This window comes from Gymnogyps californianus, chromosome 7 (assembly GCF_018139145.2).
Source record: "Gymnogyps californianus isolate 813 chromosome 7, ASM1813914v2, whole genome shotgun sequence".
Lineage (NCBI taxonomy): Eukaryota > Metazoa > Chordata > Aves > Accipitriformes > Cathartidae > Gymnogyps > Gymnogyps californianus.
This window is the reverse complement of record NC_059477.1, coordinates 36,592,560-36,620,036: the sequence shown is the minus strand read 5'-3', so window position 1 is coordinate 36,620,036 and position 27,477 is coordinate 36,592,560. Positions and strand designations below refer to the sequence as shown.

Here is a 27,477-nt window from a genome sequence, read left to right as displayed (position 1 = left end):
TTCAGTTACTGATTTTCAGCAGTAGCTTGAGATCATGGATTCAGGGTTCCAAGGCTACGAAAAGGTACTTGTCTTGAAAGTTCCAGTCGTCATGGATCAAAATGAGAGCTCCAAGCATTCTTCTTGTGTTCAGCATAAGCCACTAGCGCTCTACAGTGGTTTTGTTCACCTAAAACTACGTTACAACTAGTTCTTTTACAACTTCAGTGCAAATTTTATACAAGCAGTTATCATTTTATAACTAGATCTGACAGAATACCAATGAAATATACAGACATATAATGCAGCATGGACAGGCATGAATTACTTGTCTGATCTTCCCAATTGTAAATCATGTTTAAGATTTTGCATGTGCAGAGGAAATTTAACTACAAAGACTTCTGTTGTAATTAGGAGCTGACCTTTGTCTTCATATTTTTGTACCTTTAACAATCTTAAAGTGCAATGTTTTACCTCATTGTTTAAATCATTGTGTAAAACTCATGGAATTTGGGTGTTCAACTTATATTTTTTATCCTTCAATAATTGGTGGAAGAGTATTAAGAATGTTCTTGTCTGACTGTAATTAGAATTTTACATTAGCTTTGTTAATTAAAAAAAAGGAAGATGTAGGGAAGATTATATATATCCCTGTCTTAAAAATCTTAACACATCGAGAATAAGTAGAATATCATTAAATAATGACAGTGCATAATGAATATGATTTATGCAGGGTATGCACATTAATTAACTGCCATGCAGAGTGCTGCAATCACCCATTCAGTCACAGGTTAAGGTAATTAAATACTGTTCTTGCTATTGGAGAGGTTCCAGACCTTGGTCCTCAAAGATGTAACGTTGCATTCTCACTAACTTAACTGGTTTCATTCATAAAAAAATTGAAGAATTAATCCAATTAAAATGTATTGGAGGAGTCACAATGTATTTTCCTCTTAAATCCATTTAAACGTCTGTGAAAATCAAATATGCTGAAGGAAAAGAATGTTATATGAGAATGAAGTTGCCTTTCTTCTTCTTTGAAATCTAATTAAAACAATCTGGTCGAAAAATCGTACATTTAAGTAGCTCAATGCTTGCATGTAGATATTTAAATAAAAAAGGTCAACAGAAGTCTTGTGAACCTGAGGACAATAAATACTGTTAAAGCTATTTTATCTAGGTCCTCTTTTCCTCTTGCATGAAAACCTGGTATTCCCAGGGCCTAAACCTGTGAGCTGCTATCTCCTTCAGCTTCTGATGTCCAATAGTCTTTTATGGAAGCAATATAGTAAAGATCCAAATGCAATAGCTAGGAAAACATATAATTAACCTGCACAAACCACTTTTTGTTTTGTTTTTTGACACTGTAAAGAAGGACAAAGCCTTCTTTGTAGTCCAACAGAGGCTGGTATCAGCAGGAACTGCTGATGTTCAACATCCTTCAGGTTCAGTCTGTGACATAAGGACAGTTATGGACACAGCTATAAAAACAAATTCTGGCTAATACTATTTTTCCTGGGGAGTGTTCTAAGACTAAACAGAAGAATGGTGACACCACACGTAGCCATCAAACGATCCCATGAGAACGGAGACTGTAAGTGCTCATCAGCATTTTTCTGACTAGTGTAAAATCCTCTCAGGAGGAGGATGCCTGTGCACTCACCGGATAATCATGAAAACCCATTTTGATCAATAGTCTATCAAGTAAACCATCTTTCCATTCCTATAGCAGGACTCAAACTAGATAGAGCATTAACATGTCAACATTTGAAGTATCCAACCTTACTTCTAGGAAGTATTTTTTAAGGAATAGAACATTAAACCATACTGTTGCTAAACACTAGTATTTATTTTGACAGTGACAGTGACGCACAATTACCCACACAAATACATTATTTCTGCACCTACAACCATATTGTTCAAATTGTTTCTGATGAATAAGTTGCCAGTGGTGTAGGAGGCAGCTAAAAAGTACAAGTCCCCACATCGACCTTTTTCATCCTATCAATCACAACATTTACAAAGCGTCAGTGCATGTACTTGCAGTGCTGAGCTGAAGTGTGGTATGCTGCAATTTCAATCAGTGGATAAAGGCAAATGTTGCCTTTTTTTGGGCATCAACAAAATTCTGTTTCAATTCTGTTTTAAGAGTCTTTTAAATTCTGTTTATTGGGCATAACAAAGACTGAAATGTAATGGATACAACTCATAATTTTCTCAGTTCTTTCTTCCTGGGAATCAAGTCCTAATAACGTGACATTGATTATCCTTCAGAGATTCTTATTACAACTGCAAAAGATGAAATCTTTCCTTTTTTTATGAAAGCAGGGATTTCAGAATTGTTTAACGACAACCTAAATCCTCAAATGCACAGAAATACCTGTGCATACTCATTTCCAGTACCCCTGCTTTTGTGTTGGAAAAACAGTAGACTGTAATATACTTGTCAAATTTATTTTTCATCTGTATAATTAAACATGCAAATAGAAGTATCCCTAAGGGTTCAGTGTTATTTCTGAAGTTTGGTCTTTTTAATATCTTCATAATTATTCAAATTGTTTTCTGCTAAGACCCAAAAATTCCAGAGCATTTCCAGCCTTGAGTTTATCCTGTAAAAACAAAACACATACATATGTTTGTGTGTGCTTAACTCATATTTTACTCAAATGTTTTTACTCATGCTTTAAAATGAACTGCTGCAAAGAGACTAAAGGGCCTTTTCCAGTCTTTGCAGAAATCAGTGTACTACACTGATTTTTCTGGTTTCTCAGGTCTAAAACCAGAGGCTTAAAAAGGAGGGAAAAAAAACCCAAATGTAAAGATCATACCTTCAGTTTATTGTCAAAATCTTCCATTGAATCAATCAATTTTCCAGGTTCCAGTTCCCCAAGTGGAAAAGGGTAATCTGTCCCCAAAATAACTTTGTCCTGGTAAAGAAAAAACATGTAGTACATTCTGTAGTAACATTAAACAATATAGTTGCACGTGCTTTCTGGAATTTATAATAAACCACAGGAAATTACATGTATATATTGGACTGATTAATTATGAAAGTGAATATGAAGATAATCTTTGGGTTCCAACTTTCATTAGGAAAAAACCAAAGCTTGAAAACAATGACTCAAGAGTTTATTGCGTGAATTTAGGTTTGAAAAAAGTACAGGTTATTGGTTAATTGTTTTTGTGGTGTCTAACTAAAGTTTGGTGTATGGTTATTCTGATACACAGAAAGTTCAAAATGCAAATCCAGGCCCATGGGAATAAGTGTATATTGCTCAGGTGAATACAACACAAATGGTAATTTCCTACTCAGATTGATTTTCTGTACTGTGGTGCTGGTTTGAAATCTAACAAAAAGGCACCTGTTGTTCTCCTGCACTACTCGTACTGCTTCTGCAAGTAGTTTGCCTAAAATGCAGTGATTAATCTTGGTTAAGTGTTGCCATAATTAAATGGCCAATAAAGGATACACAGAATTCTTCCTTCTGTTTCTTGACTTACTTTTTGGTTCTTTTTCATGCTCATTGCATGCTCTGCACTGTTGTGTGCAGTCCAAAATGAGTATGAGAGTTTTTGACACAGTTCTTTAAGAATCTCAGGAAGTTCTCCACCAAACCCAGAAAAGATGCTTGGATTTGCACGCCTGAATTCGAAATTCTTGACTACACACACACACACACACACACAGACACACACAAACTTAAAATTATGTATATGTGAGAAGAACGTGTAATAAAGAATACAAAGCAATCAAAATTATCGTTTGTATGATACTTTAAAAGCTGTAATAATTGCAATGTCATACTACTTAAAGCATGGTACAATGTAGAATTACTACAAACACTTAAATAAAAAACCCATAATTTAATTTAATTTAACTAGTATTCAGCTTCAGATAACAAAACCAAAATCTCATTTACAAACTTTCATATATTTTTGGAAGTCTATAATTTTTAAAAAATGTCATTGTCTTTAACTGGGATTGGGTATTGTGTGCTTGAAACACGTATCTGAGAATATGAGTGACATAATATGATTTGTTTCTGAAAGCAAGTCAGTGAAAAGAAAATTCAATAAAAATCTGTATGCATCATTCCTGTTATCAGAGATGAAAAGAAATAGGCAGATCCTCAACAGCTCCACATTGTTACAGGCTCATTTTCACACTGGAATGATATTCCCCCATTTTATCTACCTTGGAGAGTGCATACTGCCAACTCTCTTGATTTTATCAAAAGTCTATTTTCCTTTAAGCTTCATCTCCTGGAGACATGAATATTTGAAAACCACAGTTTTCATTAAAAATATATGTTTTAAAATGTCTCATAAATTTGAAGTCAAGCTCATGAATTTGGGGCACTTCTTATAATATTTGAACTCAGTTACCAATACTGAAATAGGATGAAGAAAACATAACCAATTATTTTATGAAATGATTCATTTTTCTTATTTGTCAAATGCTGCTTTTATTTTTATTTTTTTACCTCCAGTAGATGTCACCCAAGAGTCTCTAAAACAACATACACAAAACCTATGAAATCCAAACAGAAGATACACATTCTATTGTTCTGTCCTACATTGTTGTGTTATAATTTATTATAGAAGTCTTGCCATAAGATTAGAATAGGAGAATTTATACCCTCTGTCTACTAAATGAAGTTCTGAGTGTAGATTAAACAAAATATATTTGGATGTGTGTACTTTTAAGCAGCTAAATACATTCTTTTATTTATAATACTCAATCTGATACCAAGACATTTTCAGATACGAAAAACAAATGTATGCCATGTACAAAAAAACCCCCAACCAATAAACATACGAGCTTTATATGAGACAATGGATTTCTAAGTAAAGGAGAAGGAAACCCAGTATTTGCCCAGCTGTTCATTAGTCAAGGTTAAGTAAGCCAGGAAGGCTTGTACATTCTTGTTTATATCTCCTATATACCAAAGCAGAAAGAAATCCCACGCCCTCATTGGAATAATATATATATTATTTCAATTAGATTTTTCTTTTCCTCTAATTTACAGTGTTTCACAGCTAATCATGTGATCTATTCATTAGCAGTAAAATTAAGAGCTGTAAATTAATAAGAAAAATTTAGAAGCAGCATTATTGCTCTACTACTAGTGATATTAGGCTATTCATTTATATTCTTTGAGCTTCCGTTTTCAACCCATCTATAAAATGGGGATTGCAATACCTGTCTTTAGCAACCAGCCTCAGAGAAGTCCTGTGAGGTCTCTGCAGATAAATAATACTCCTAGCGTAATAGATGTATTATTATATTATTCCGAAGTATATCAACAAAGTCAGTTTTCCCTAGGGGACTTATAGTTTGATACCTTAATTAGTGCATCTCTCCTTTTAGAAAGGTACATATGGCTGATGATTAACCTCAGCGGACCCTTTTACTCAACGGAACTTTTTTCACAGTAATAGGGACCTGAAGCTTAAAATGAATCTCAAAGAGCATCACGCGTGAGTTCGTCCTCTTATATTAGTAAAAATTTTATTTGCCTTAAGTCTCACCTTCTTTCCTACTGTCAGAATACATCTCAAAAAAATGCCAGAGTGCTATAGCCAGTTCAGCTCCAACTTCTGGCCAGGGAATGTTTTACCGTTGGGTGATGGCTCTTGAGGAATCACCATGGGGAAGTTTTTGCAGAGATACACTGAATCATTTAATCCCCTGTCAACCCAGTTCTTCGCTTTTTACAGCCAGCATCATTAGGGATTTTGTGTTTATTTATATTCACTTCATGCTACCTCATCATGGGGGGAGCGAAGGACTGCAGCAATTTTGCAGTCTTACAAAATTCTTCCTCAGAAATGTGTATTTCTGCTTCCTTTAACTGGGATAGGCTCCAATTAACCTGCACCCAAAACTAAGAAGGGATGAAGTTAAATGTACATGACTCATCACAGCTGTCACTGGATTTTAATATTCATAAGCTCAAAGCCAACACATTACATTCTGATGCCAGGTAATGGCTGTTCCCTAAGGACCTGAAGCCATTTCTAAGCACATCTTTACACACACTGATGCCCTTCCTGCATAGCTCTTAGCTATACTCTAGAGAGCTGTCCTATTTCAAACCTTCAGCTTATAAAGTTACAGTGTCATCCTCAAGACCCAATCACATTGTTTTTAGCCCAGCATTTCTTCATCTTGTATGTATTATTCTGCCAACACACGACTGCACTGAAAACACGGAGATATTTGGTGTTTTTTTAAGCGTTTGACTCATGGAATGGTATTATGTGAGAATATCAACTTCCGTTGGAAAAAGAGGGAACTTTTTAATCTTCATGGTTATAAATTAAAGTCTGAAAATGTGATGTGAATGTTTTTTTCAAGGATAAGATACCTTAGGCTATGAAAAAGAGAAAGAAAATGTACTTTTTTTTTCAAGTTCTCCTTAGTGTTAAAAGCATTTAAGTTTTTGGGATCTGACTCATGACTTTCAGCACTGGGGTTCCACCTGATGTCACACTGCTTGAGCTCAAAATACTCAGAGGAGAATTAAAGAAGACACCAACATCCCATGTAGTACACTGGTCAAATTTATTGCATTAAGAAACTTAATTTCAGAAGTCTGTTAACAAAATAAACAAGACACCAGAGAGGCTATTGCTGAGTGACTTTTAGATTATCGAATTACAATCCATAACCTCTCTCTCCTCAAACAACTAAATTTCAGTTGCAAAGACTAATCACGATTAGTACAGATTTATTTCAGTAGCCTGTTCAGACTGTTAGAGATGAAAACAGGAAATCTTTTCTGTAGAGAGAAAGAAAACATTCGGCTTAGCTGTCTCTGTGAACTTTGGTCATACAAGAGGCCCTGATGACAGCAACAGCCCCATACGTGAGAAAGTACTATGTGAGTCTAGAAACTAATGTACAGGAAACAGGAATACAGTTGTTGAGACAAGAAAGTCAATGTCAGAGCTTGCATTTTGTTTTTTGACATCTGGTAGGTATCTGCCTGCTAGCTGCAGAAACTCCATGAAGTCCAGAGATCAAGACACAAATACAGGTCTCTTGTTGATTTGTAGCGATTCGCTGGAAGTTGGCATGAGTGATGCCATCTTCAACCCCTTCCTGAGCATTTACTAATAAGAAGGAATTACTTGAGTGTTTCTGGATTTTTCTGCCCCATGCTGTACCCAATTTAAACAGGTTGCTAAACTACAAAGATTTCATTACTCTAACAATTAAAATATTTTTGCAAACCCGTGATGTTTAATGTGCTCTCCAGGATCCTCACAGAAACTTTATTATTGACTTTTTTCTGCCTATAACTTCCCAAGTGGAAATACAATTTGATTTCTTCAAGTATACACTTGAATTTGAAAATTAAGCCATTTGAAAACAAGGCTCCAAATGAAGCAGTCTTTGCTTGCAGTCCCATCCTGAACAACCTTACACAAGGAACTAGCCTCACTGAACTAAGGTTCACAGTGCATGATTTCCTGGATTAAAACCACCATTTCAATAACTCCATATAGTAAAAACATTACCAACATGGCAGAAGCCCATCAGTTTATAATAGCTCAGGTTCTGATTTTACTGCGTGAATATGCTGTCTTCTTCCTGCTTTCTTCTCTTCTCCTTTTGCTATTTCATAGCGAATTAAATAAAGAATGACTCACCTGCTTCTGGAAGCATTAAAACTCACCTCTCCTATTACACTTGTTAGCAGCCTTAGTGCACCATGATCATGGACAAGAGAGTCTGTGTAAAATGAACCAAGGTATTTTCTTGGATCCACCTTATTATCCACTGCACACAAATCAGGGCGCATGTTGAATCCATGGGAGATTCGCCCCACTGTGTATGGAAAAGCTCCACCTGCAAGAAGAAATTTTTAGTAACAAGCTGAAAATATGCAGGAGGAAAAAAAGCCACATTATCAGCAGAGATCCGTAAGTTTTACTGTCAGCTATTTAGAAAGAAAGTGCTCTGCACCAGCAATTTTTTATTCCTTCCCCTTCATTAGCTTCTTTCTCTGTTTTCCCCAGTTCTTCACTCCTGTGATGCCCAAATTCCTCCTGCTGCTTCCTTATCCCTTTCCCCAAACCATCTCCTGTCTCCCCTTCCTCCTCGTTTCCCTTAAAGGCTATTGTAACAGTTCAAACACTGGCTAAAACAGGCTAGAGAGCGTTCATACAAGCAGGCAATCTGGCAGATTATCTTCTTTGGGGTAATAGTACTCAGCTGGTGACAGGCTTAAAGTGGTAACCCTATTAGCTGGCATACCAGAAAATACAATTGTACCATGCTCAACTGAAGAACAAGTGTTCCACACGGTATATTACTTACCTCCGTGTGCAAAGCAAACTTTCAGCTTAGGAAATTTTTCAAAAATTCCTCCCATAATCATGGAGCAAATGGCTATGGTTGTTTCTGCTGGCATGCCTAAGAACAAAAAAAGCTTTATTGTATGAGAGTTTTATTTTTTATTTTCCTATTTGAGTTTTAAATGTTATCTTCATTTTCTTCAATTAGCCTTGAGCCTACTGAAAAAATAAGTTACACAGCAGCTGCCAAAGGTTATGCATTATTTCTATCAGAGGAACACGGCGCTGAACATTAATTAACTGAAATGAGGACACAGGACTGGAAGCTGAGATCTTCTGAATTCTAAGCCCAGTTTTTATCCTAGGCCTCTAAGACAGCTGACAGGCAGGTTGGGTATGTCCTGAACTGCACAGTACAGGCTTGATTCCCCAGTTATCCTAGCTCAAAGACAAGTCTGGAATATGCCAGGTTCTCTTCTTACCTGTGCTTCTGGGGTTTTTTTGTGTGGAAAGTGGGGCAGATATGTTGGTGGATATTCCAACACAGGTTTGGGGTTTATTTATGACATGGTGCCAGTTCCTACAGTTTAGAAATAACCTCTGTCTCTCCCTTTGCCACCGGGTAACTTGGATGCCCAGTGTTAGGAACATAACAGCAGTTTAGGTTCCTACATCAGGCCTCAGTTTCTGAGCACACCTAATTGTCGTGGTTTAACCCCAGTCAGCAACTCAGCACCACGCAGCCGCTTCCCCCTCCCCCTCCCAGTGGGGTGAGGAGGTGGAAAGGAAAAAAAAAGTAAAACTTGTGGGTTGAGATAAGAACAGTTTAATAACTAAAGTAAAATATAATACTAACAATAGCAATAATGAAATATAATAATAATAATAGTAATGAAAAGGAATATAACAAAAAAAAAGGAAGGGGGGGAGAAAAAAAACCAGTGATGCACAATGCAATTGCTCACCACCCACTGACGAATGCCCAGTTAGTTCCCGAGCCACGATCCATACCTCTCGGCCAACTCCCCCCTGTTTATATACTGGGCATGAGGTCCATGGTATGGAATACCCCTTTGGCTAGTTCAGGTCAGCTGTCCTGGCTGTGCTCCCTCCCAGCTCCTTGCACACCTGCTTGCTGGCAGAGCATGGGAAACTGAAAAGTCCTTGGCTTAAGATAAGCGCTACTTGGCAACAACTAAAACATCAGCGTGTTATCAACATCATTCTCACACTAAATCCAAAACCCAGCACTGTACCAGCTACTAAGAAGAGAGTTAACTCTGTCCCAGCCGAAACCAGGACACTAATGTATTTAGAATATCATGCCATTTAGGCACCTAACTTCAGACATCCAGCTTGAAATTAGGAACGGAGTTCCCCTCCCGTCATCTCTGGGGAAAACAATACCTATCCATCTCAAAAGGTTGTCTTTCATTAATGTTTTACCATATGCTCAGATGCAAGGCCTTATTTGGCTTAGTAGGAAAAAATCTTTTAATTATACTTTGTTAAGTAAATGCAATAATTTTAGTCTCTTTTTAAATCTGTGTTGTTGAGCCTGCTCTGATTAAGACTAATTGATATTGTTTTTAAGATAATGCACTGGTGATGGGGACACTAAGATTTTCCAGTGTATATTGCAGAACATGTATTATATGTATACTGTGTACGTTTTTCAGAACACCTCTATTGGAAGCAGTGCAAAACCATGCAAAACAAAACAATGCAAAACAGAGTAAGTGAGGGTGGAATCAGGTCTAAACATTTCTAGGTAGCAGTATAACCTACCTCCTGTTATTCAATGTTCTGATTTACCTAACAGATGGGGAAAAAAACCAGAAACTAGATAATTCCCTACATCTATGGGGAGCTGTCAAAGTACATATTATTTCAGCTATAGTTGATGTGAACTTGGATTTATTTCCTCTCTGATCAACCTATTTCTAGGAAATAATCCAAGAAATTCTAGGAAGTAATGTTTGGTTTTGCCTACTCCTTCATTTACTCACCTTATTTTTGAGGAGCTCATTTCAGAGACAATTCACTTTCCCCCAGTCATCTGCTCTTTTTATTTAGGACAAAAGAGAATACTAGATTCTGTCGCTAGTCTGAATAATTTTAATTCTAGGTATTTAAAAGTTAGACAAACTAAAAAAACTTAAAAACAAATGACTGCTGAATTTACACAACAGATTTAATCGTAGTACTTGATTTAAAAAAAAAGATTGATAGAAAAATCATGTAGTTTTTCTCTGTACTAGCACCTTTGCAACAATCTTCTGGGCATAATCCAGTGACAGTTCATAAATGTAGATTAAGCAAAGTAAATATACACTCACCTATTAGCCAGGGAAACCAATATTTGGACATCCTTCCATCTGTCTGCATGTCCCAGGGATGCACAAAGAGACAGCAATTTAATTGTTCAGCAGCCTGCAGCAAAAAGAAAAAAATCTAAATCGTGACTAATCATACCAAACTGCATCTTAGTTCTTAGCCATGCTTTAAAGATTACCTGCAAAATTGTAGTGAGCATTAGTACTAGTAATGAAAATAGGCCCAGAAGTAACAAGTATAAGCAATAGATGGTTATATTTACTACTCTGGGCCATATCCTGAAGTCCTCACTCAGTTTCAAAGTTCTTTTTGAGACTACAGGACTGGAAACACTGATGATAATATCTTCTTAGTAAGCCAAGTGTTCCTCAGATTAATGCGGTACAAAAATGCTTTTTTAGCCATGTTTGTCAGCCATCCTGCAGTATAAAACTCAGTTCAAACTAGCATTCTTTTGGTTTCATTACACATATGAGGATGAATTCTCATAATGTTTTATAGAGCCATTTTAGGATGGTTTTGCAGAATTGTTCCAGCTGCATTCAGGAATTTTCATTGCTGTTGCACTACATTTGTCCCGTTTGGCGCTCTGCCTGGCTTAAAAAAAAGTGAAAACTATTCCTAATCCACCTTAAGAGTTCAAAATCTAGCTGTATTCTGATCAATAATCCATCTCCACTGAAGAATATTAATCTTTCCAAAAATACTGACATCTTTGGAAAGGAAAACAGAAGAACAATATGGGATGCTGATTCTGACTGAGTAATTTAACTATGTGCTTAAATTTAAATATATAGTCATCAGAGTCATTCATATGCTTAACCAGGATTTAACAGCTTCGTTTTGTCAGATGTATTTCTGGACCTCCTCTTGTTGCTAAGGAGATTATCACACATTTGAAAAAATTGGGTTTATTTACCCATACACGCATAAATAAAGCCGCAACTTTTGGATTGTAGGAAGTAATTTCCATCTACATTTGTAAACTAAAATAGCAATTCAATAATTTGCTTGGTAGATTGATAAAGTTCATTATCAAATATGGCTTAAGTTCACAATCTTTATTATCCAGAGATGTTTCTAAAAGTGATAGAGGTTGCTTCCTACATGTGTTAAACATAAGCTGAAGAATGTACAGTATAAGAGAGAGATCCCAGTACAAGAGAGGGATCTCAGTACAAGAGAGACATGGAGCTACTGGAGAGAGTCCAAAGATGATGAAGGGACTGGAGCATCTCTCCTATAAGGAAATGCTGAGAGAGCTGGGACTGTTTAGCCCCAAGAAGAGAAGGTTTAGTGGGGATCTCATCAATGTATATAAATACCTGAAGGGAGAGTGTAAAGAAGATGGAGCCAGGCTCCTCTCTGTGGTGCCCTGTGACAGGACCAGAGGCAATGGGCACAAACTGAAACACAGGAAGTTCCCTCTGAACATCAGGAAACACTTTTTTACTGTGAGGGTGACCGAGCAGTGGCACAGGTTGCCCAGAGAGGTTGTCAGGTTTCCATCCTTGGAGATATTAAAAAACCATCTGGGCATGGTCCTGGGCATCTGGCTCTAGGTGGCCCTGCTTGAGCAGGGGGTTGGACCCTTCCAACCTCAGCCATGCTGTGATTCTGTGAATGCATGCGTCTTCAAGAGTGGAAGTTGATAACTGACTATATATGACCATAAGAACAAATAGTCCAGATGCTGCACTAACAGAATTCTTGAATAAATTAGGCATTCTGAAAAATAACCTCTATGGATAATTTCAAGCTGACAGCTATAATAACCTGTGAAACAGATACAGAATGTACATTGATTAAACCCCATAATTTAGACAAATTGCCATCCTCATCTGGACCTCAGGCTATTTAAGAAATGCAATCTATAAATTCATTTTATAATCAATACATTCAGTTTGGAACTTCCGGTCCCATTTGCGTAATTCTGTATGGTACTTTGGCTCTATAGGTATCTCTGAAAATCTCAGGGAGTTTTATCAATTACCTCAATAGGACTGGATACAGTAACTTGAACCCAAAAGCAAACAGTGCAGAAATGCTTTATTTGATAGTGCACTTATCCTCACAAACCAAGAAGGCAATGCTACAGTGAGAACTGATATCATAAAAAGATTGTTATTCATTATTATAAAGTATATTTCAGAATGTTCTATATTGTATTATTGTCATTATATCCTATAAGGAATTATCATATATAATTAAAGCTGAATCTCTCTGATCACTAAGCAGATTAGAAGGCTCAATTGTTTTAATGTATCTATAAATTTAGTTGATGACTGAATATGTCCCAAGATATTTTTAGACAGAATTCCGTATCACAGAATTCCCCAAAATAAGGAAAGAAACATTTACTTACAGCATAAATATCGTACAGTTCTGGTGCATTCAGGTCCCATTCATTGACATGAGATCCTATTTGTACTCCAGGAAATCCAAGTTCATTCACGCAGCGATGCATTTCCTTCACAGCCAGGTCTGGAGCTTGCAGAGGTAATGTACCCAAGCCAATAAACCTCTTGGGGTACTTTTTTACTGTAGCAGCTAAGTCATTATTTAATATCTGGGCTAGATCTAAAGTATCCTGAGGTTTGGCCTGGTAAGATATTAAGCAGAATAGTACATTAAAATATAGTTCTCAAATGTTATCACCTTTGGAAGATATTGGATAAATGTCACTGCAAACAATTCAGAGACAGGGTTTGAACCTAAAATTTACTTTACAGTTCTGAATAGCTGGAAACCAGTAGGGCTAAATTCTGCCTCGCTTTAAAACCTCTGGGTGCAGTTCTGCTTCTTGTCTTGAATATTTTATCAACTGCTGTTGCCTTTACTGCTCAGGATAAGTGTAATAAAGCCCAGGTTGCTGGTGCACTTAAGTATCTGGTCTTCTGTGTAAACCAGTCCTCTGTTTATCCCAATGCAAAAACCTCAGCGTATAATTTTTAAACATAGCAATGAATATTTACTCTCCTATTATTGGAGTTGAAGAGAGAAAAATAAGAAATGTGAGATGCTGGAGCATGAGAATTCTACAGAGAAAACTTGAGCAAACCTCTCTAACATTTAGAAGGAGATAACAGTCATAATTCTAATAAGGGAACTGCAATATCCATACAATCAGTTTCCCGTTTCCCCCCCTAATACATATTTAACGGAAAATATTCCCATAAATACCAGAATAAAATTTTAAAGATATGTCACCCAACAAGAAATTCTGAAGATCAGTGGTACTACTTATATGTGGGCTTAACACAATGATTTTTAATGTAGCATATCTGTTTACATAAGACAACTCGACTTGTACGCATAGCTAAATAGTCAAATTGAGAATGTATTTAGAACAGCATTTTGCTATGATTTGTCTTCTCAGACTGTTTTTATTTCTTTGATGCATTCAAGATCACCACGCAGGGAACATATTAATTTAAATTTGCTACTGAATTTTAAGAGTCAAAGCATTCTAGGTCAATGAGTCCCATGCCACATATAAAAGAAAGTGGGACAAGACCACAAATATATCTTTTACTTTTTTTTTCATGAGAAAATACTGATTGATGTCTAGCTTTCATGGAATCTGTACATATATGTCTACCTGCTAACCAGGGATTCATGCTGTGTAAATGCTCTCTCCCTGTTCCCAGCTACCCCCATAAGGTCCCCAGAAGAAATTCTGTTGTTGTCTCATTCTTTCTTACTGAGTGTACTCCAGAGTGGAGCTTTGCCAGGAGATCCTGCTGGCTCTTCTGATACCTGGAATATTTTTTTGTCTTTTGTTTTTCACAGCAGAACAATTCCCCATTTACCTCAGTGCTCTAGTGACTACTTCAATCACCTAATTTATAGGAGGATGCATTTTTTTTTTTAAATTTTCTAACATATGAATTACAAAATATGCTAGTAGGAACCTACCCAGTAGCTGAACATTACAGGGACTGTGGAAAGGACTTGGACTGTGACTCCTGAGTAAGAAAAAACAGTTATTAATGTTTCCTTTTTTTTGGTAAAATGTTAAAAATAAGAAAGCACTTTGGTTTGAAAGGTAAAAGCTAAAAGCTTTAATGGTAAGAAAGACTGATTTAACAGTGATGTGGATAGAATCCTTTTTTTGCTAATTAAGGATCATGGTAATAAATCTTGTAGTGTATCAGTTTATTAGGATTGGAATATTTTTGCTAAGTAGAAAGAAAAATAACACTTTCATACTCAGATTATTTGTGAAACTAAGTATTTTGATTTTAGAAGTATTTGGTACGCACATGTACAATTAATTAAAATAGCAATTTAATCTTACTCTCACGTAAGTGAATGTGATGTTAAACCAACAGAATACAGTATCTTAAGTTTACTTTGGGGTCATGTTTATCATATATATTTAATAAATATGTAAATTTGCTCAAAGGTAAACAACATTATGTTAACAATGGTTGTTAAACAATGTGTTTCCTAAGTGTTCCCCAAAGCTGTATTGTGTTAGGTTGCATTCATCCTGTGTCTGGACTACCGAGGTTGTAAGTATAAGAAAATCTGTCTGTTTTTAGAAATAACTTTGATGTTAGCAATAAAGAGAATTAAGTCTATGTTGTTTGGTTTCTGTTCAAACACAAATCTATACCATAACTTTGTGTGTGACAGGTTACAGGAATGAACACAACAAACCTAGCAGATTAACAACAGAAGAAACAAACAATAATTAGGATTTCACTAAATAGTTACATGCAAAACTGTTTTTTTTTTTTATTTTAGGTCTGACATTGTAATATTTATGCACGTATTTTGTCATGCTTTAAAAAATTTAACTTGGTTGTTAGTAATGAAATACAAAAGATGGCAGAAAAAACCCTAGGAGAATTCCTTTTAAGACAATGACCTTGCCAAAGCACTCGAATGTATAACAAAATGATCTATCCTCCTTCTCAGTATTTTAAGTAGGAAACAAGAGGGGGATCTGACTCAGGCATCTCTCTTACAAGATCTGATTAATATTATGTACAGCAGCAGTGGTTTGGGGTTAAGGATTAGGTCTACAAAATCACATATATACCGAAGTACAGCCCAAGTTGTATTATCCACCAATATGCTACTGGACACGTGATTAGTATGTTTGAGAACATTCACCATGTTTTCCACAATAAGCATCGTATCTGGTTTCAATCCATTTTTCCACTTCTGAGCAAATTTACCATAAACCTTAAAGGTAGATTTCCAAGCTCAACATTCCTAGACACTAGCTTTAGGAAGAAGAAGAATCAGCACAGAAAAGCCTCTACTTTATATCCTCTTCAGAGGGTTTTACAAAGGAGAAAGTTATAAGAAAAGGCAGTTAGGATTAACCGAACAATTTTTCCCAACAAAATTGTGATGATTTGTGTCATAGAACTGTGATGTTAATTACCTTTACAGGTTGTTTTATTGAATTACCTTGATAGCTTGCTCTATTGAGTGGATCAAGACATAGATTTGTATACCAAATAGGCCTAGGACATACGATTATGAGAACTAATTTAGTCTCTTTCGTACGTTGGCTACCATTTCTTATTACTGGCAAGGTTTCTTGGGCATTGCACAAACAAAGCCTTTTAGCAATCAAGCTGTAAGTTATCTCTCTGAGTTAATAATACCTTACAGTGACTGATACTAGTTTTGTTCAGCTAGGAGACTCCTTGCATCTTTGTTCCAAAATTATGCCATGTTTGGAGGTTAAATTTTTGGGTATAATCTATCTCGGCCTGTGTTACAGAAAAGGGTCTTTGAAATAAGTAGCTACAGCTTTGTAAACCGAAAAAGAGTAAATGTGGCCCATAGTCTTTATCATTAGGTGAACAGTAAGAATGAAAAACACTACAACCTTTTTTTTAAACTTAATTGGCTGATGCCTGTATCTCTGGAGTGCTGTAATAAAAGGGGACATTTTTATGGCACAAGTCACCAGATGGTGCTGTAACACACAGTTTTAGATTTTTTTTTTTTTTTAACCAAGTGAACACTGTTTAGTTTGTGGAGAAATATTGTGGTGTTGGCTTTATGACACATTTTCTTTTCCGGAGAGCTGTTGCAAAAAATTTAAAAAAAATTGCTCCTGTGTTTTCCCTTTGTCTACAGCAAATAGATGGGACAGAATTGTTTTGCAGAAACTTGCCATTAGTGTTGAGGGAAATATCTGAAAGCTCCCCTGAGCTAACTCAGGGTATGATTACAGTCTAGTCAAGGCAGCATATTTCAGAGAGGTTGCAAAGACATTCTAGCATTCCCATTAGATGTCTAATGGTTGGAGTTTGAAATACTGCTTCTCCATGGTGAAAACGAGGTAGTTGAAAATTATCTAAATTGCGTTTACACAAATTGCCCGCCAGCCCTTGAGTTCCCAAATTGGCCTATGTTATGTGTTGCAGTAAACCTCCATAAGAAGAATGACCCAAAGTGTCGCCTAACATGCTATCCCATGAGAGAAGGAAAAAACAATCATAAAGGTGCTACTTATAAAATAGCTGCTCTTTGAAGTAATTCAGATGTTTATTCCTTATGAAAAGTTGGAGAAGATATTCAAGTTGTGTCCACTGAGAAACTGATGTAGGGAATTATTCAGGCCTCAATCTAAGAAAAAATAATCTTTAGTAACATAATATTTCTCTCACAAAAGTAATTTGGAATTACAGTGTTAATAAGAACGAACAAAAATAATTGATCAGACTAAAAGTTCCTTCTCTCACCCTCAGTCCCCGTCTTACAAACCTTACTTAGTGGCATGTAAGTAACTTGATGGAAAAGCAAATTTGGCATCTGGTTAAGTTTCTTTCTAAATCAGGAAAACTTTCTCTTCTGAGAAAGTAATTGTACCAGCTCTCTAGGCTCAGAGTCTTCTAGCAAAAATACAGAATGATGTTGCAATGTCTAAGCAGAAAAAAATATTAGAAAAGGAAACAAACATACAAAAAATCCTGTGAGTAAACAGAATTTTTTTAACATTTGGAACAAAAATGAAAGGGCTTTGTCTTTTACATAAATCACTTCTACACCTGGAATGTATGTTGCCTTTTCAAGTCCAGAGTCAGTCATCCTTACTTATGGCAATGAGTTCCTTACTGCCTTAAAAATCCCACCAAAATTAATGAGCCCATGTGGGGAATAAATTGCTACTGAAAATGAGAAAAGTTATGGGAACATGTCCCATTTGAGTCTGAGTATAAAGCATATCAGTTTTCACTGACTTTCATCAGATTTAAACTAATTAATCAGTATGCTAAACCTTTTAATTTTGATATTGTTATTGAGCACTTTCAGATGCACTAACAGAGAAGTTGCTGTTATTCTAAATGAGACACAATTTCGATTCCTTTATGGAGGTACCTGATAGGTCCATCTCTTTAATCCGTACTTCTGGATCCCAGCAGTTCTCTTGAATAACTCTAAAAACCTTTCCATCCTTCATCATCTTTGCCTGTCCCTGTGAAATGACATTTTCATATATTATAAATGTGACAAAGTAGTACATGCTAATTTATAGTCGCTTGAGTATATCGTGCTCCCTACAGAAATTCAGTGACAGAATTTTGTTCTTTTATTTTTATTCAGTAGGTATTTTTAATCAAAGACTATTTAAAAATAGTCATTAATAAAACAGTCATTTATAGTTCAGATTTAATTCTTCATAATAAAAAAATCCCTTCTTTTGCAATGTATGGGAAAATATGGGAAAAATGAAAAGATACCAGGTACCTTAATCCAAGTTTATCCTCAAACCAAATTTTGACCTCAAAAGAATGCTCTAATTAAATCTGTGCTAAATTTTCCCCTTGGGTATGCGTGTGTTCTTTTAAACTCAATAGCATCACGATGATTCCAGTAACTACAGAAATAATTGTGCAACTCTGTTAATTTCAGTCCGGTTGTTTCATATCACCAGTGATACTGAGGCTAAAGGAGACCTATTATGTTGTCTTCAGATTACATTTTCTCCTTGGGAAAAAAAGAATTATTGAAGAATTTGTATTTGGGAAAAAAACCCTCAAACAAAACCTAAACGCAGTACAAAACCATTACCTGAATTAGTGTAATACCTTCCCCATATGCCACCAATTCCCAAACTTACAAAGTTCAAAATATTATCAAGGTCATGAAATTTCATACTGTTTCTTTAACTATGAACATGGAAACTTCCTTTTTAAACTTAATTTTTGGTTGATTTGTCAATTGTCCAAAGAAGTTGAGTAGGCACAGTGTCATCACTTTAAGCAAAGTAAATTGTCTGTTACAGTTGTAGGTATCCACCTGCTTCTATGGACTTGTAAAGACAGGGAAAACAGTCTTTCTGTCGGTTTACACCTGCACAAATTGATGAGATACTATTCACCAATACTTGCAAGGCCTGAGTATTTCTTGGTTGCTTGAAGCTACTATAGGGATAAATGGAAATGGATGAAAGTCAGAAGATCCACACAACCCTGTGTATTTGGGATGGGTAAGTGCGGTCATGCAGCAGATGTATTGGACAGAGAACACACTGCATCTGCAGTTGAAAATTGAAAAACACGTGAGAAAACACAGCAGCTATTCCTTCACCTTCACAGTAAACAGAAGCTAAGCGCAGGGCAGTCTTCTGACCCTTCTGGAAAGGGAATTCTCTCTCTCCAAAGGCTGCTTTATTTTTCCTCACAAAATTGGTTTATTTAGGATCCTGTCTATTTTTCTAAATAAAAAACCTGTTAAATCGCTACTAGTATGCTAAAACAGTAATAACTAATAAAATTTCACTACTTCTTGCAGAGCTGGGTTTGTCTCCCTGCCTTCTGAGAAGTCAGACTGTTCTTAACCTTGAATTTGTTATTAACTTCATACATCATTCACAAATATACTGCCCTAATGAATATTTTAAAGCTCTCTTCAACAAATCTAACTGTGCTGCCTTGGCAAACTGTCAGGTTACTTGTTAGCTGTATCACAGATTGTGAAAATTACTTGAAATATTACAGTCAGTAACAACAACTACATAGTCCTGATCCTCTGGTAAAATACTTCAGGTTCTTGTAAAATTGATTTTCCAGCTTGACAGAAAGGCTTACTCTAGCCATACATTAAAAAAAAGATAAGCGCATTGCTGCGGATTGCTTAATAAACAGAAAAATATTTGGGGTGTGAGTAGAGAAAAAGAGTAGAACTGAGCATTGCATCACATACAAATAGATCGTGTGGACTTTACTGGATTACCACTGGGAGTATTTCTGTGAACACAGGTGACTTAATTCTTTCCTCAGACATAGCTAAGGCATAGCAGCTAACCTGCTTATATATATTTTCTTCTGCTAATACTGAAAACAATACTAGATGGATTGTAATTTTACTAGCAACTTTGACAGTGCTCATACTTAAATGCTGAGATAAACCTGCAACAGGGTTTGCAATATAGGAAAGGTTTCTAATAAGCCATGTGCTGTTCTCATAGAAGAATTAGTTGAACAGTTTGCTATTTTAATTTCCATTCACTGATTCTTTGTGAACACACTACAGGTCAAGGCTGAGCTCACAGCATTGTGTGTTGGCAACAACAAACTTGATTATGCAGAAAAGCAAAACATGATCATCTGAATAGATTCATGCTTGTGTATGTAATGATAGAAAGATCTGGTCCAGCAACACTGTGACTGGAAAATGAGTCATATTGCTACAGTCTCTAGACACTGCCACTCATCTGCACCTGATATTTTTAAAATGAGAAATTACTCAGACACCTCAACTGGGAAACAATTCTCAGAGTTTTTTGCAGTAGTAAGAATGAAACATGGATCAGGAAAAAATTCTTCAGGTTCCAAAGCAACGGATGCAGTGCTGAAAATACCATAAAAGACATGAGATTTTTGTTTGCAAGGTTAACACAATTTTCTAAGGGCATGGCTGAAGAATTCTATCATTCTATTCTATTCTATTCTATTCTATTCTATTCTATTCTATCTGATATTTAAGGCTTTAATTAATTTATGTGGAAATTAAGAGAGAGAGATTTAAGAATTAAGTCCAGCAGGGTGATTTGGTTCAGCAAGCTACATTTAAAATTACCCCATCACTAAACTACTCAGTCACATCCCAAATTGCACTTCTTTAAAAATGCATGTAATTATTTTCTTGCAGTTTGACCCTGATGCTTCTTCACAGAATGATATGAGAAGCTCTTGCTTTTTTTTAATCTTAAGAGTTAACTTCCCCAGCTCCACATATCTGAACAGGATTTTATTTTGCCATGCACTTTTTTCATGCAACATTTTCAGACAGAAGTAGGCTAGACAGAATTCTCTGCAGAGTGTATAAGGCTATTATTGACTTGCCGCAAAGTTCCTTTGCAAACTATTTTTAGCAAGGAATTTTAGCATCAGACCTGTAACAAACAGCTATCGTGCTAAAAATGTCTCCAACAATTCTCTCCTTCCTGCACCTACCATTTATCTCAGAAGCCATGCCATCCACACTTTGGTTCAGCAGGTGGCTTGTTCTCCCCTCCTATGCCTGCTTAGACTCAGATCTGAAATTTCAGCATAATGTTTGTTTGCTGCTCATTCTCAGTCCCAACCTTCATATTCTGTGGTCTTTTTTCATAAATGATTGTTAGGCATTTGACAGCATAGCCTTGCATGTTATAGAATAACAACAGTGTGTGTATCATTAGATTGCAATAAATAGACACAGTGTTGTATCCATTTTATCAGCTTTTTTCAGTTAATATAAGCATATATACAATCACAAAGAAGTATGATTTTGCAAAGTGACAAGGGGATGAGGGAATGTCTAGTTCCACTGAAATTAACAGGCATTATATATTTAAATACTTTGGTTACCTGGAAGATGCAAGTCTTGCTTCTCTAAAGACAATAAATGTTGAATCTCTACAGAGAATTAATGAATTAGCCAAGTCACAAAAAGAAACAATGAAGAAGATTGGGTTTCTTTATAAGGTTACCCAAATAGGGAGAGGCAGTGTCACCCTGAAAATGTTAAGTACTAAATCTTTCTATCACTTATCCCTCTAGTTTTCAGTATAGAATTCCTATATTGAGATCATGTCTGAATTTCAGAAGACAGAGACAGATTAACCCTTGTAAAACACTGTGCATACAGCCTGCCATTATATAACATAGCTGGGTTTAGCCAGTTATTTGCACTCTTCACATGCTTTAGGTGGGTTATGTGCTGACACTCTTTGTTGAGCTATTCATGCTCTTAACTTTGCATCTTTTGTCTTGCAGTTTACTATATCCACATTGTTCTCTCTGCTCTTATCTACGCAACCTCTGTTGTCTTCATATTTTTTCCTTAATTATCTGGCTAATACCTTGCATTGCTTTTATCCCTTCTTTATCTGTACAACTCACAACATTGCTGTGGTAGGCAACTACAGATGAAGTTTTTCAAGTTAGGTCAGGTACATATGAAGTGAGGTGGAAAGTGAACTGAGGTCTCCTGAGACCTCTTTTTAATGCCATCTTTCTAATCTCCCTCTTTCCAGAGGCCAATGCCATTTGCAGCGAGGTTCTCCAAAAGATTCCTAGGAGTGGGGAGCTGACAGGTCACAGGAGGAAGCTGGCTTCCTGTGACAGTGTTTGAGATAGACAGGGATATCAGGCTGCCAAAGTTATTACATGGTAACAGAGGTAACATGTTTAAAACTAGCTGGTACAGTTAACCTACATAGTAATGTACAAAGGGAATTATTTTGCCGTATCAGCCTTACCTCTCTTAGGTCCTTGTGCACTTCTGTAAAAAAAGAACTAATACTGGTAATTTTTTAATGCTTTTATCAAAAGATAAACTGCAACATTTTGATCTTGCTTTCAGAAGTTTTACATTGTTGTGTCACTGTGAATGTCACTGAAATTACTGCCGATTTGCTCTGCTCTGAGTGAGATCAGAATCAAGCCTTTAAGAAACCAGTTCTGTCCCCATCAGAGTAAATATATGTATTCTGCTAACTTCAGTACCAGCAAGATGGATTCTGAATGTTAGCATAGGCTCATGGCACCTGGAGACGTGTTGTTCCAGTTGTACTGATGTAGCTCAGAAGTGCCTTTGCAAAGTTAATAGAGTGGACAGTGACAAAAAGGTGACGTAAAATCAGACCCAGTCTGCCTTTTACTTGCCAATAAACCTCACACTTCTACTTTTCTACATAATGGTCCCCAAATCTATGGATTGTCCGTATTGTTCTGCTACTTTTTCTCCTTGTCATAAAGTTACAGAAATTACTCTTTCCCTTTCACTCAGATGTGAAGACATTTTCACATCCAAGTTCTTTAACTTTTACTAAAATAGCAGTTCCCTTTGATTTTGCTTCTCATACAGATGACTGCATTTAACTAAAAAATAATCTACATGTAATCTGCTTTAGGTTGACCTATCTTATTGAAAAGAATTCCTTAGAGCTATCCATTCCAAGTGTTAAAATGAGATGATGATGAAAACTGGATACTGGTTCATACAAGAGAATGTGAGTTTCATTTCTCAAGCAAAAAATTCTACTGAGGTATATTAGGACTTGGAGTGATATTACTTCATAGAAGACAGACCTCTAGAGAAATCTGTATCAAAGACATAGCCAATCTTATTGCCACTTTGCTTTTTAATAGATTTACTGTGAGTTTGTATTCCTGATGACAACACAAGATCAGCTTAGAGCACCAAACAGCCCAAACCTTGCAGTGATGATCCAGCTGTACCCATCCACCATATCCGTATCTCTGTGAAAGAAAAAAATAAAAAACCAGTGCTAGTTAGCACTCTGCAATAATAATAAAAATTTCAGTTCTTGCAATCCAGCAGTACCTCATTCAGGAGAAACACTTACACATATGCTCAGCTTTGAGCCTATGAGTAGCCCCACTGACTTCAGCAGAAGTGCTGAAATTTAACTGGACTGGACTAACAGTGTTTGTAGATCTGAACTTTTAGCTCCCAGTTCAACAATATTTTTAAGTAAGTCCTACAACTGATTTCAAAGTGCTTAAAGTTGCTTACTATATTGAGGTTCTAACCGGAATGATTTTAACACAGAAAAAATTAAATCAAGCATTTGACAATATGAAAATTGAGCTGACAATTTTCCAATCTGTGATCAGTTAATCGCACAAAGATGTATTGATTCCACTTTTCAGCTTCCATGATTCAGCAGCAGGACTGAAGGTCAGTCTCTTGTCTATTAATATTTAAACAGCCAAGAGAAGCTAAAAAGAAGCTTAGATGCTCATTGATTCTTCCAGAGAGAATCAAAATTGTTTATGCAAAAACCCCCAAACCTACAAAAGATGCTGATTTCCTTTTACTTTCATAAATTATCAGATTAGAAATAAATGTAATCTTGAAATATTGTCATAGACTGAAACCAATGCTCAGAATTCCCATTTTTCTGTACAGAAACATTTCAAAGGAAACTGAGTGAAAGCAGGCATTTCTTTCACTGAAGTGTAAACAATTTGAATACAGTCCTGAATTTCCTGTGATAACAAATCATTACTTAATGCCACTGTGAGCTTTCCTAACGTAGGCATGCAGAGCCAAGCCTCCTGACTTCAGCCAATCAGAGATGCTAAGGACTGAGGCTATGTATGTTTTATTTAGCTATGATTCACTATGTAGCTATGTATATTTTATTTAAATTTATAGGTTTATATATATATAAAAACATTTAAATTAGGGAAAATTTTGTGAGTGACACCTAATGAGAACTTTAAGTTTTCACTAGCACCATGCTAATTGCAATTGTAAGCTGTGCAGCAAATGAGTACCTTAAAGGTGCTCAAGGAGCATTTAGGCAATAGAGAAACTCACCAGTCTGTTTTTTAACTTATTTTCTTCTTTCTTCCCCTCAGTTACTAGTTGGATGTATTGACAATCCTTATTTCATGTATTTCTATGGATTTTTATACTTATTATGGGTTCCTAAGCTCTTAAATAAGTATCTTGACAATAGAATTTTTTAGGTTCAAGGTTCAGTATTTATAAGGCTGGAAAAAAGAAAGAAAAGTTTAGCACTCTGTGTGCACGTTAGGATTGCCTCATTGGTTTTCCATGCATGAGATGTAGAGAACTATGTTAATGGCTTGAATTTTCAGAGGACTCTAGGGAATTCTGAGAGTTGTTTTCTATTCTGGGCCCATTAATAAACCACTGAATCGCTCAATCTTTAGAACAGAGGAAACAAAAACTAGCAGGTGGAAATTAACTTTTAAAAATTCAGTATTTGCCTCTTCATCAGTGTTTAAATAAATGCAACACTGGCCTACAGGGTCTACCAGTAGTGAATTCAGTCTTGATGTATATCTGTGAACATCAAGGGATTCTTGGGGTGATTTTCTCTCAGTGAATTTATTGCCCTTTTAAAGTATATACAGACAAAAAAAATATTTTTAGATCATGTAAAATTGGAATGAGGAATTTTATAGGTTTTTTTTATAGGGATATTGCACAAACAAGGACAACAAAATCTGAAACAAGCAAGAGTAACCTGTCTTTGTAGTCTGGATATTTAAACTCCTATCCATTTAAAAAAACCACATAATTGTTCTAAAAAATATATGTCATCTCACCTACATTATCGCGTGTATATGTGTTTTTCATTGAGAAGCTCTTATTATTACAAATAGGAAGTTCAAATAGATGTTTAAAAAGACCTTCTTAGGTAAACGAGGAAACAAACATTCCTTTCCAGGAGGTTTTATGCATAATGATGTTATTTTTCACTACTAATAGTAGTGAAAGTAGAAATAATCCTATGTATGTTCTTAATGCCAGGTTTTCTCATGACTTTTTTTTAATATGCTGTTTATATTTTCCAGCTGCTCCCTGGCTAATATTGAACTGATACTGGACTGTCTAAAATCACAGAAACACAGAGCTAATACATATGAAACACTTACCTGAGAATTTGCCATCATCAACCTCAAAATAATTAAGTGAAGGAAATGTACAGTGTAAAACAGAGTTTCAGTTAGTGTGTCAGATGCCTAAGAGCATGGCTGAAATAATGGTATCCTTTTGTTGTCAAAGGCACAATGAAATCAAATGGTTCCATACTACTGTCAGACACAGGGAATGTTCATTCAAACTACAACCAACACAGAATTACAATAAGGAAAGATGCAACAATGCAGGTCTTTTCTACTCTGATTTTTTTATCATGAATGGAAACATTAGAGAGTTATAAAAAATAGCTATCCTGGAAATCTGAATGCAATTTTTAATTGCAAATAATTTTATATATATGTGTGTATAAACTATATATAAATATAGTTTCATGGGATCTTTTTCAGTACCCTTTGTAGCACTGGAGATGTGATCCCTTATGAATCAAAAAGTTATCAGACATCTCTATATTGAATTGTGATTTTAATTATTTAGGCAATAACTCTAAAAACCTAATTCAGAATGAGATAACTACATGGACTTGATAATCTGAAATAAGAAAAGGATTAGGTTTATTACATGAAAACCTAAATGACACTTTCCATTCTCAAATACTTTTCACAGGATTATGAAAATTATTACTGACAAAAATAAATTTATGTCATTTAATAATAATAATACCATGCAAAGATTCAAAGTTAAGACAAGTTGACTTATAGCTTCAGTGTTCTGACAACTGAGATTTTGTATTTTTAATACAATATGTTACTTCTTTCCAGTACCTGAAAAAATAACAGATATTAGTAAAATGATCTTCATCATCAATTAACTGTACTTAGAGTGACCCCACTTCTACTGAATTTAATGACTTTCATGCCTGTGGGTATAAGATGTGAATGACTTTTGTCTTAGGTAACATTAATCTTATCTAATATTTGCTTATTTCTCTTATTTAAAACAAAAGTGAATACCATTTGGGAACCTGACAGCTCTGGTTTTATCAAGAAAGTGGAATTTACACCTCATCATCTGACAATTTTAGGTCTCACAAAAAACCAAGCAAAAATATAAGAATTGCTTCAGACTAAGTAAAGAGCGGGGAACAGAGCCCAGTTTTCCATCCCTTTCTTAGTGGGACTCTTGCTTTGCAAAGTAATGCAATACAAGTATCTTATATCTGAAAAAAAAAATCAAATTAGACAAAAACCTAGAGATATTTATAACAGAACCCTTCATTCATTGTTCTTTCAAAAATTACATTGGTAGCAATGGTTGCTGCTAACATAAGGCACTGAATATCTAAACTCTTATTACCTTTTTTAGGTCAGGCCATTCCTTAGGTAGAATGTGGCTATGAATATCAATTCTCATTTTTGAAGTATCAAAGGAGAAATACTCCTTCAATGAAAATGTTTTCTGTGTAATTGCTACTATCCTTCCTGTCCCTGGTTCAGCAGGTTATTAACTTTGGCTGCTGTTCAGATCCACCTGCTGACTTATCAGGAGAGCTCAGTACAGTGGCCAACCAGGGAGCCTAATCCCAGAGGAGTGGCTCTCCAAAAGAACAAAGGCTTCTAGCAGAAAGTCCCTGTTAATGCATAAACTATAGCTGACTGAGGGCAAAGGGAAAATGTATTGGTACTATAAAGGGATTTATTTTACACAGACTCTAAATTGCGAGCTTGTTTACAATTGAAAATCATTCAATAAAATTGAATTAGAATAGATGTATTAAACATGCTGACTTGAATTTCCTCCTTTCTCCCTCTTAGATTCTGAAATAATTTGTAGAGAGCATATAATATACCCTTGGTAGATAGTCATACCTCCTCATCTACTCTCTTTTCCTTCCCTTGCATTTTCTTTAAAGTTACATTTAAAAAATCACAGAAATATTGAATTGTAGCCAAATCTATGCTCTGCACTTTATTTCCCCCTTCTGATTATTAGTTCACTTAGGATATTTAC

At 35.7% G+C, this 27,477-nt stretch overlaps 1 protein-coding gene across 1 annotated transcript; it reads right to left on the bottom strand.

The window, feature by feature from the left end:
• Window positions 1-2,430: 2,430 nt before the first annotated feature.
• Window positions 2,431-26,880, bottom strand: ACMSD (aminocarboxymuconate semialdehyde decarboxylase). Its single transcript, XM_050900300.1, has 10 exons — window positions 26,824-26,880; window positions 23,304-23,348; window positions 17,977-18,073; window positions 14,542-14,591; window positions 12,989-13,225; window positions 10,626-10,719; window positions 8,309-8,404; window positions 7,665-7,837; window positions 2,808-2,906; window positions 2,431-2,588 (listed from the first exon to the last, which is right to left on the bottom strand). Exons 1-10 carry the CDS (start codon window positions 26,878-26,880, stop codon window positions 2,526-2,528), a joined length of 1,011 nt encoding a protein of 336 aa, XP_050756257.1. The 3' UTR covers window positions 2,431-2,525.
• Window positions 26,881-27,477: the final 597 nt, after the last annotated feature.